General features: G+C 36.8%; 1 protein-coding gene and 1 pseudogene across 1 annotated transcript; both read left to right on the top strand.

Annotated features, from left to right (window-relative positions):
* The first annotated feature begins 3,563 nt into the window (after positions 1-3,563).
* On the top strand, positions 3,564-4,523 carry LOC100946436 (olfactory receptor 51G2-like). The gene has a single exon (XM_003781420.1). It carries the CDS (start codon positions 3,564-3,566, stop codon positions 4,521-4,523), a length of 960 nt encoding a protein of 319 aa, XP_003781468.1.
* Positions 4,524-10,964: 6,441 nt separating this feature from the next.
* The window catches only part of LOC100946125, a 2,730-nt pseudogene continuing 1,712 nt past the window's right edge, over positions 10,965-11,982 (top strand).

Below are 11,982 nucleotides of genomic sequence, written 5' to 3'. Positions count from 1 at the left end.
CAAGTTTGTGTGCCCCCACCATCTCCAAGCTCAGCTTGGGAAAGGTTCTTTTCCTACTTTCCCTAAGAGCCCTTATTTGCAAACTTTGTGTCTTAATTACTATATTTTATTATGTTTTAGTTTTATTGAGAAATAACTGGCAAAAATTATATATATTCAAAGTGTACAATGTTGTGATTTGATGTATGGGTACACTGGGAAATGTTTACCAGAAACAAATTAATTAATAAGTTCATCACCATAAATAGTTACCATTTGTGTGTATGTGTATGTGTGTGGTGAAGACACTTCAGATCTACTCTCCTGGCAAATTTCCATGCTGTATTATTACAGTATTATTAGCTACAGTCATCATGAAGTACATGAGAAACCAAACTTATAACTGCAATTCATAAGATGACTAATATCTCCCCATTTCCTCCAACCCCTCACCCTGAGAAACCCCTGTTCTACTCTCTGTTTCTGGAAATTCAACTTTTTCAGATTCGGCAGATAGAGATCATATACTGCATGTCTTTCTGTGTCTGGCTTATTTTAATCGACACACTGTCCATCAGGATGATCCTTGTGGTAGCAAATGACAGGATTCCCTGCACTGCATCATTATTGAGACTAACCAAGATATAGAATCAATCTAAGAGTCTTCTGTGGGATGAATGACTATAGAAAATGTGACAGATGCATACTGAGAGGATGCCAACAAATTATATACACATTTTAAGAGAAAAAGCTTATTCATGTTTGTCGTATGGTGATGCTGGCATTCATTTGATCAAATGCCATCTTTTGAATGAATCTCATACTATAAATTGCTACTATAATCAATTCTACTTCAGAGCGTAGTACACAGATAACATCACTTAAAATGTGTTATACATTTTTGGCATCTCCGGTATACACACACACACACACACGCACACGCACTCACAGTCACAAACAGCCGCACAGATACAATAGAATGTTACTGCCCTTAACTCTTAAACTTTTCCTCTAGCCCCTTGCCCACTTCAATTGTCATTTAGAAAGCAATAATGTATTTTATGGCATAAAGAGTATTCACTTTGAGGACCAGAACAATAAAAATAGCAAGCACTGATGCAGACCTCAAACTGTGATGATCAGCAAATAAATGCTTCTTGTTAACAGTTTAGGTTCTGGACTCTCTGTTTACTCTCTCTCTGGACCGTAATATCATCTAGCTGAAGCAGATTTCTATACCTTCAGCATTAAAAGCTCCAGGTCTTTTTCTTTGCCCAGTGCTTCTCTCTTCATCGACCCATGCCCCACTTACACATCTGAACATAGATACACACGCCCTGGCATGCGCAATACACGCCTTCATAGTCGTTCACATACGTACCCGTTTTCAAATGGCTGTTTTCTCTCAATTCTGATTACTCCAGATCTTTCTTCCCCCTTGACGGTTGTTGTCACAATGCTTTGTCTAAAATATTATGTTCATCTCTTCTATCAGGACACATTATTTGCTTCACAATGTTTATCTCTAGGCATCCACGTGTTCATGATATTTACCTGTAGTCATACTTTTATCTGAGGATAGCTACAAAGCCAACACCTATAAAAAAGTTCTCAAGAATAATTATTACTAAAGTAATTATTTAATAGCTACTTGAGAATTTAAAAATGACTATGCGTACATAAAGAAACATGAAGTAACCATCATATTTTTTTTCAGTAGACTTTCAAGATGGTTTTTAGCTTATAAGATTTGCAGATGGAATTCACACCAGACTTCTGATTTTCCAAAAGCTTTTGTTAACACAATAGAGTATATTTTTTGTTCCTTTGTTTGGTTTTATTTTTTACTATAGGCTAAAATATTTTCAGAAGGAAAATAACCAAGTCATTAGGAAATGTGTCCCGGACTTGCATCTACCCTTTATTAAATCTGAGGGTTTGGGTGAATTATTTACTTTATTTCTTAGAGATTCTATTTCTTTATCTGGGAACCAGGAATAATACAACCTGATCTCCCTACCTTAGAATCAAGATGATCTGAGAATTTATATGTAAAAGTCATAATAATAAATATTGTGAAGTAAAAAAACAAATAGGAAGGATTATACCTGTCTGTGCTGCCTGTGCGTGAGTGGGATGATCCATAATGGGGACAGTTAAAGGAAAGGAGTTGAACAGAGAGCACCTATCTCCAGACCGATGGGTTGAAAGTTGTAACGAAAATTAAAGTTTAAGATTGCTAGTGGAGGGCTCTGTGCCTGTAGCTCAGTGGCTAGGGTGCCAGCTACATACACGGAAGCTGGCAGGTTTGTATCAAGCCTGGGCCTGCTAAACAACAATGACAACTATAACCAAAAAATAGCCGGGCATTGTGGCTGGTGCCTATGGTTCCAGCTACTTGGGAGGCTGAAGTAAGAGAATGCTTAAGCCTAAGAGTTTGAGGTTGCTGTGAGCTGTGACATCATAGCACTCTACTGAGAGTGACGTAATAAGACTGTCTCAAAAAAAAAAAAAAGTTTACTTTTGCAGTGGGACCTCAATATTGTATTTTAACAATATCTTTAAAATTCAGCTGTTTTCACTGGCTATTGTTTTTAAAATATTTCATCTTTTGAGACTTCCAGAAATTTCCTGGATTAGTTTTTGTTAAGAAAGTGTTGGGAGACACTTTAAAACAGAGTTATAGTTCCCTGATTTCTGGGAAGAAGGAACCCATACTGTCTGGTACCTGAAAGGTACTCAGGGTCCAGTAGGGTGAAGGCAAAGTTCTATTCCCAAACTGGATATAGACACTGATCTGATTTTATGACAAAATGTTCCCTTTTACAGTCACTGGATACTTAATCAATATAATGTGGGTGGATGTGGAAAGCCCTATGAACATCCTTCAAATCCAGACATTCTTGAGTTTCCGTTCATCCTTTTAGATCTATGAATCAACCTTCATGCATGTCTTTACTCAGAAATTTGTAAATTAAAATATGTAAGTTAAAAAATCATGTATTTCTTGAAGTTTGATGCCTTAAAAATATTTTTTAAAAAGATATAACTACATATTGAGACATCAGAATACATTTCTGATAATACTTGACAGTCAAGCTTTGCAAAATTTTCATTTTTACTATAGAATTAAAATAATTATCCTCTGGTGGACAGTAGGAAGTTCTGAAAGGAGAATACGAGAGGAATTAAGAAGATATGAATTAGGCCTTAAAATCTAATGCAATAAATACTCACAGAGGCTGGGTTTCACTTTCAAAATGTAAACAACGAAGATTTGGAACTCACAGGGAATCAGTCCCTTTCCTGACTGTGCTGTACACTTCTTGTGTTTAAGGGATTCGTTTCTGTGATACTTTCATCAGGGCTTATGGGAGAGTCCCTCTGTCATTTCAAATTATTTGTCCTCTACATTGGTTTATTTTCATTTAAAGTGAAGTACATGAGCTGTGAGTGCTCAGTAGAGTATTAAAAGGGAATCTTTGTAAGATCATACTCTGGATCCCACGTTCTGATCCAGCCACCCATCTGATTGTAGGGCCTGTGACAGCACTTCTTCCTGGCTCTCCGCCCCTGGGATCATCATGTCAGATTCTAACCACACCTGCACCTCCTTCTTCCTGGCCGGCTTCCCGGGGCTCGAGGCTGTGCACGCCTGGCTCTCCATCCCTCTGTGTGCCATGTATGTGACTTCTCTGGCAGGAAACAGCCTCATCCTGTGGGTGGTGAGGACAGAGCCCTCCCTGCACCAGCCCATGTACTACTTCCTGTCGGTGCTGGCGGTGACAGATCTGGGCCTCTCTGTCTCCACACTGCCCACCATGCTTCCGCTCTACATGCTGGGTTTCAGGAGGGTGGCAGTGGACGTGTGCCTGGCCCAGCTGTTCTTCATCCACACCTTCTCCTTCATGGAGTCCTCTGTGCTGTTGACCATGGCCTTTGACCGTTTTGTGGCCATTAGCAACCCTCTGCGCTATGGCACCATCCTCACCAGTCCCCGCATCACCAGCTTGGCCCTGGCCATCGTGGTGCGCAGTGCCAGTCTGCTCATCCCCGCCCCCATCATGCTGAAGAAGCTGCCTTACTGCCGCAACCACCAGCTCTCGCACTCTTACTGCCTTCACCCCGATGTCATGAAGCTGGCCTGCGCTGACACTCGCGTCAACAGCGCCTACGGCCTCTTGGTGGTTCTCTCCACGCTGGGTGTGGACTCGGTGCTCATTGTTCTGTCCTATGGGTTGATCCTCCAAACTGTGCTGTCCATCGCCTCCAAGGCTGAGCGCCTCAAAGCCCTCAACACCTGCGTCTCCCACATTTGTGCCGTCCTGCTCTTCTACATACCTCCCATTGGCCTATCCATGATCCACAGATTTGGGAAGCGAGCTTCGCCATGCACCCTTGTGCTGCTCTCCTACCTACACTATCTCACCCCTCCAGTGATCAACCCCATTGTCTACACTGTCAAGACAAAGCAGATCCGAATAAAGATGCTGCGTCTCTTCCAGGGCAGGGGAAGTAGCAGTGTGGGCAAGGAGGGTAATTAAAATCTTTGCCTGATAGAACAAAGACAGGGGGATGTTCTATTCCAGTGGTTTTCAACCTTCCTTATGCCACGACCCTTTAATATAGTTCCTCATGTTGTCATGGTCCACGAAGGTTACTGGGTTATTGTTATAGTTTAATACAGAACAGATTATGTTAAGAACTCACCAAAATGGAGACTTTATTTCCATGTTAGCCACAGCAGCATCTGGGTATGATATTTCACATATAATACATCCTTACTATTTGCTAAATAAATACAAATTAAGGGCAGTGCCTATGGCTCAAAGGAGTAGGACGCCCACCCCATATGCTGGAGGTGAGTTCAAACCCAGCACCAGCAAAAAAAAAAAAAAAAAAAAAAAAAATGCAAATTAATAATTCAATTAGGATTTTAAGAACTAGTTTTAGCAAGTGTGTAAATGTTTATGAAATAAGGATATATAAGAAATGAATAGTGAAGTTATTATCTTAAAACTTTTATTGGGTGGTGCCTGTGGCTCAAAGGAGTAGGGCACTGGCCGGCCCCATATGCTGGAGGTGGCAGGGTCATACCCAGCCCCAGCCAAAAACCACAAAAAATAAAAAAAAAAAAACAACTTTTATTAATAGTCATTCCTGGCACTCAATTATTTCAATGTCCTTCTATCTTAGAAAGAAAGAGAACGGAAAGAAGAAAGGAAGGAAGGGGTGGGACAAGAGAAAAAGAATTTTTCTGTTGTTTGTATATCTAAACTTTATCCAGAGTAAACAAATAAGGAAAAATCACAAGAATGAAATAAACTTTCATGTTGAAGTATTGTTAGTTGAAGATCAAAATTCTGATAACTTCTTCCCACTTAAAACCCAGTACTCAAAAATGAATAAAGTAATTTTTGAGAATAAAAATATATACTATTCTTCCTGCTCTTGACTTCATTTGAAGACTTATAGCATTTTTTTTAAAACTCTAAAAACATTTGCTTCCTTAAATATAACCAATTACAAACAGTGACGTAGCACATTATAGGTGAAGAGATGGGATTAAAGTATTTTTTGATACCTATTGAAATATCCACAGAAGAAACAGTAATGTATTTTAGTAAAAATAAAAATAAAAGAAACTGAAATTCCCAAAGTGTCCCATACTATTTGATAGACACATAGAATATTGCTGAAACAATGAAATATAGTATACAATAAAATTCCTAACATTCCCCAAGTCTTCATAAGAAGCATCAACGTAAAGTCACATATTTGTGATGTATTACAGAAGATAGTTCTATGGAAAATGTAACAAATAAATAAATGCAGTTAGTACTAAAAGTAGCTACTTTTTATTAAATAATAGCAAATTATTCTGACAGCTCCAAATCAATAAACCACCACCTATTTAGTTTTTTAATATGCCTATTTCCACCTTTATCATCACCAGCCTTTCTTTATAATAACACAGAAATATAATGCATAGCAATGCTACCCCATTGTTTGTCCATGTTTTATACTTTTCTGTTATATTAAAGATGATTTCATTAAATTTTCATTCTTGTTCTTTGAATCCCAGAAGGCCATTCATTCATTCCTCAAGCAACTGGTTGACTTCTGGAAATATAAAATTAAATACGATGGACATGCAAGAAAGGCCCCCTCCTCCTGAACATTGCTTATGAGCAAAACACATTTTAAAAATCAGCTACATTGCAATAACAACAAAAATTAACAAATGGTACTAATTAAGCTGAAAAGCTTCTGCACAGGTAAGGACACAGAACAAGTAAAGCAAAAAGATAACCTTCAGAATGGAAAAGATATTTGCAGGGTATGAATCTGACAAAAGGTTGATAACTACAATCTACAGAGAACTCAGATCAATCAACAAAAAAAGAATAAACAATTCCATTTACCACTGGACAAGAGATATGAACAGAACCTTCTCTCACAGAAGTCAGATGAATGACTAACAAGCATTTGGAAAAAGCTCATCATCCCTGATTGTAAAAGAAATGAAAATCAAAACACCCCTGAGATATCACCTAACTCTAGTGAGAATGGTCCACATCACAAAACCTCAAAGCTACAGAGGCAGATGTGGATGTGGAGAGAAGAGACTACAAACTAATACAGCCTTTTTGGAAGGAAATATGGAGAATTCTCAAAGAACTCAAATTAGACCTCCCATTTGATTCTGCAATCCCATTAGTAGGCATCTATCCAGAAGAAAAAAAAATATCATTTTATTATAAAGACATTTGCACTGTTTATCACAGTTCAATTTATAATCACCAAAATGTGGAAACAACCTTGATGCCCACCAACCCAGGAATGGCCAGGAATGGATTAACAAGCTGTGGTATATATATATATATACCTTGGAATACTATTTAGCTATTTAAAAAGATGGAGACTGTACATCTTTTGTATTAACCTGGGTTGAGGTGGAATGCATTCTTCTTTATGAAAGCATCAGAAGAATAGAGAAGCAAGAATCCAATGTATTCAATTCTAAAGTGAACACAACAGATGACCCAATACATGGTGTGGGGCAGGGGAATGAGGCAGTGGGGAGAGAGGAGGAGGAAGGAGGTAGAGGGAGTCACTGTGTATGACACAGCTCTTGGGGGTGGGACACAATTATAAGAGGGAGTTTACCTAATACATGCAATCAGTGTAATCTAATTCTTTGTACCTCCAATGAATTCCCCCCAAAAATTTAAAATTAAAAAATAAATAAATAAAATAAAATAAATCCACTACAATAAAAGGAGGTATTGATCCCGAATAGAAGAATTGAAGGTTCAAGCTTAGCTCAGTTGTAATAATGATGCATACCAAATTTAACTTACTCAAAAAGAGGGATGGAAAGACTTTTCTAATAAATAAAAAAGCCATTAGAAGGGTTTGGCCCCATGACAGAGGTAGGAATTGAATTAACTTATGAGCACTTAAAATGGTTACAGTTGAGAGTTCTCTCCACACAGACTGGAGAGAAATGGACACTGAAGAAATAGAAGTGTTATAGTTGGAAACCACATGAAGTGGTTAGACATTATAACATTCTGCAATAAAGTAGGAGAAAATTCCATGTGAACTTGGGTTAACTGGTGAGGTCTTACATAAAACACCAAAAGCATGATTTAGTAAAGAGAAATAAGAATGATATGTTAATTTCTTTAGGAACTTCTATACTGTTTTCTATAGTGGAAATACAATCTACGTTCCTTCCAACAGTTTACAAGGGTTCCTTTTCTCCATACCCTCACCAACACTTGCATATCTTTTTCGTAATGTTGTTCTAATAGTTAGGAGGTGATAGCTCATTTTGTTTTCAATTTGCATTTCCTGATGATTAGTAATTTGAGTACCTTTTCAAATATCTGTTGGTCATTTGTATTTCCTCTTTAGATAAATGTTTATTAAGGCTTTTTGAGCAGGTTTTGGTTTTGAGTTATTTATTTTATTTATATTATTATTTTCTTTTTAGTATTGAGTTGTGTGAGTTTCTTATATATTAATATATTATATATATGTTAATATATTCTTATATATTAACACCTCATCTAATATATGGTTCACAATTTTTTTCTTTCAAATCATTGTCTTTCTGTTTTGTTTAATGTTTTTTGTTTTTGTTGCTATGTAGGATCATTTTAGCTTGATGTGGCCTTAGTAGTTAGTTGGACAGGTCAACCACTGAGAGGAATACTGAATGATCTCACTTATATGTGGAATCTAAACATATAAGCACACACATGTGACCCTCCTCCCACAAACCTCAAATATACAGAAACAAAGAAAAGGAAGTTGGAGAGACTGAGGTCACGGGGCACAAAGTTTTATTATGTAGAGGAAATAAGGGTAGGAATCTAATGCACATTATAAGGACCATAGTTAGGAATATTGTATTGAATACTGGAAATGTGCTAACAGTATATTTTAGGTGTTTTTACTACATAACACACAAAAGTTTACTATATTATATGATGTGTAAGGGTTAACAGAAATATTAAACTACATCGTAAGAGGAAGTGCTAGGCTAATTCAACCCCCACGTGAAAAGGCCGGATGAAAAGACCAGTACTGGTAAGAAAACCGGATAGAGCTAGCTACATTGTACAAGACTTAGACAGAAACGCAGAGCACAGCGCAGGGCCCCTCCCGTCAGAACAGCATAACCCCTCTGCCCTCCCCTCACATTTTAAACCTATCATAGGCCAAAGACTACATTCCTAGCCTTATATAGACTCAGCTTCATAAAGTAACCACGCCCCCTCAACTAACCCTATATAAGATTGTAGCAATCCCTAATAAACAGCTTTGGCTCAGCCTTATCCCTATACTGTATGAGTGGTTGTGTGATTGTGTCTACCCTTTCCTTCTCCCTCTCATACTCCAATCACGAACTCCCCGACACTGCCCGCCGGTCGGGCAGTGTCAATGATGGATATCATAATTTTCTTAACTATAATAATCATCTCACTGTGCATCTGTTTATCAGACCTCATGTCATATATCTTAAATATATATAATACAAATTGGAATTTAATTTCTTTTATAAAAAAATAACTGTACATAGGGATTGTACTCTCATTGATAAAATTGCTTACCAAGGAGGTATATATTACTTACATGTATCCTGGATTTGAATCACTATATATATAGATGGTAGACAATGTGAGCCTTACTTATCAATATTAATGAGCAATTTACAAACATGCAAGGGAAAAGGGCCAGAAATCTCAATGTAAATGCAAATTAATTGAAATTAAATACCTAAAATTTGTTAGTGAACTTAGAAAAGTTTATTTTAGCATACAGTGTAGAAAATTGATTTGAGCACATCAATGAATAGATGAAAAGTAGGTATAGTGAATCCATAACACATTGATATTTTGGTAAGTAGAATGGGATTGAAAGGCTAGAGATTCTTTCTGAAAATACGTTATTATTCTGTTTGCTTTAAAATATGTAAAATTATAGTATGTTTGCATGTTGAAAGCAAAAATCCACTAGAAATGAAAAAGGTCAAGGTATAGAAAAGTGTGCCCCTACTGGAAGGATGGATCAAAAGAAATCCTGCTGTGATTTTGAGTCATGTTTTTAATTTGTTCAGCCAATATTTATTGAACAATATCTTCCATTCAATTCTAATACTACCACAAACTTGTCATGTCCTAGAAATACTTTTCAAGTGCATTCATATGTCAACATGGCCAATTCTAATATAGCAAGAATCAGTCCTTTTTCTCAGATTCTCTTAATTGTTCTAGTTAATCATAATTTGTTGACCAATACAGTGCATAACTGTTTCACAAGGATCATTTTGTTTCTTTTTTAAGGGTAATTTTGCTTATGCGTGTGGGTAGGTCAGGTCTCTTTATTACACTAAGAAAAGAACATGGGAGCAAACTTTCTTCTCATTCAATCCCCTAATTTGTCTGAGAAACTTATGGCTTTACAATTTTAAGTATGTAAAACAGTGGTGATTGTTTATTTTAATTATTAGACAATTAAAACTATGTGATGGAGAACATAGATATTTGTGTTTTCTATTAATCAGTAGACCATCTTAATTTAAGCAAACGAACTAGGAAAATGGAAAGATGCTCCTAAATTATTATTAGAAGAGTGCCTCAAATGTGATTTGGGGCACTTATTCTCATGTTGTCTATTAAACATATACTAGTCACTTAAACCTTCCTAAATACTGTTACTAGGTGGAGATAGATAGCCTCAGGTTGAGAAGATTTCATGGTAAGAGCTGCTTTCCATCCTTCTCAAAACATGGGTGACCCTATAATGCCTTTCCCTTCATCTAAGTGTATGATTCAGGAGAGAGATATTTTCCTCAAAGGTATGTGAGAAGGCTTTAGAATATGGAAAGATAAGGAACAGAGCCCTGAAGACATGTGGTTCTGCTAATATTTTTTTATTGTATATATTTAAGGAGTACAACATGGTGCTTTTATATAAATATACACACAGAAATGTTACTATAGATAAGAAAATAAACATATCTATTATCTCAAAAAAATTAAATTTAATATGATATTGCAGTAAATGCTAATGAAATTTTTAATTCGAAAGGGCTCGTGTTCTGGCTTCACATCAATTTTCTTTGAGACTCAGATTACCTCTGCAGTAACTGAGTGACTTTCTTCTAGTTAATTCATCTATCTGAACCTCAATTTCCTTAATGTTAATATGAAGATTCTAGTAACTTTCTGACTTGTGAGGAGGAAATGAGAAATCAAACTTGTCTCATAAGAGAATTTACTCCATTCTCTGAGGAGTTTCTGTTGCTGCTGTCAGGAGGTATTGCTGTTAGATTTTCATCACTACAAGAACGTCTCAGTATCCCAGGCTTTATCCTGCAGTTGGGAAAGCTTGAAGTTTCACAACTCAGTGTTTTTCTTATGTGCTACTGTGATCCTCTCACCTAAGTCTCTGTTTATAGTGTGAAGGAGATGGATCTTGCATGGAAGAGTGAGACTTTTATGACTTCAGAATTCCAGGTAACACCATGTACATCCAATATTTCCAGTCTGAATTTCAAAAGATTCTACATGAGATGAGGTAGCGTATTCATGCTCTGCTGCAAGCAAATTTTAGGATTCCTGAACTATATTCTAGAAAATATTGCATAAATGCTCCCACATTATAAATAAGCCACTGTAACCTGACATTTGAGTGAGGTTAAAGTCTATACTCACTGAGTATGTACTATGTGCCACTCTGTGGGTTAATCTGGATTGTACCTAGAACACTCCCATCAAGCAGCGGAGAGTTAACAATAACTTCAGATAAAGACAAAGAGGAGGGATTCCCTGAAGATTCTTACTCTCTCAGGTAACTGCTAGTGAATAACTTGCTTGCAGGTGTTTTAGAGTTTGGAGTTGCAAGAGAAAGCTATTCCTGCAGTCTCTACCAAGCCAACTGCCCTGAGATGTCAGGTGAGAGAGACATCAAGATTTAGCTGGGTTTGAACCTATAAACAGGATCAAAGTTACTAAGGACTACTATATATTATCTGTATAGTTAAATTCTTGCAGATAGAGTAAGAAACCACAGATAAGTGTTTTGTTAGTATCCTGTGTGTATATTCACATTGCCTCTCCTTAAAACAAACACAAATTATTTTGAAGACTAATTCTCATTCAAATGCAAAGAAATTTCTTTAAAATTTTCAAAGACAGAGAACACGGGTATATCCAGTTTTATGTTATGTTAATGAGCAAGCCTTGTCCCTAAACACTAATATGCTCTGACAGAGACTCTGGGCAGAGTAGAGTCACAGAACGTTAAGAGCCATGAATAGAAAGTGGCAGTGTGATAGTGTATGGTGTTCTGGGTCTGGAATTCTTAAATTTTGCTTTCTTTTTCTTTTTTTTTTTTTTCTTTTTTTTATTGAACGGTAACTATGTACATTAATGCACTTCTGGGGTACAGTGTGGGGTTTTCACATGCAATCTGAAATACTTCCAT

This window comes from Otolemur garnettii, unplaced genomic scaffold (genome assembly GCF_000181295.1).
Source record: "Otolemur garnettii isolate 467f Iridium unplaced genomic scaffold, OtoGar3 scaffold00001, whole genome shotgun sequence".
NCBI classification, from domain to species: Eukaryota; Metazoa; Chordata; class Mammalia; order Primates; family Galagidae; genus Otolemur; species Otolemur garnettii.
The sequence above is the reverse complement of the archived record's forward strand: the minus strand, read 5'-3'. Positions and strand labels throughout refer to the sequence as shown.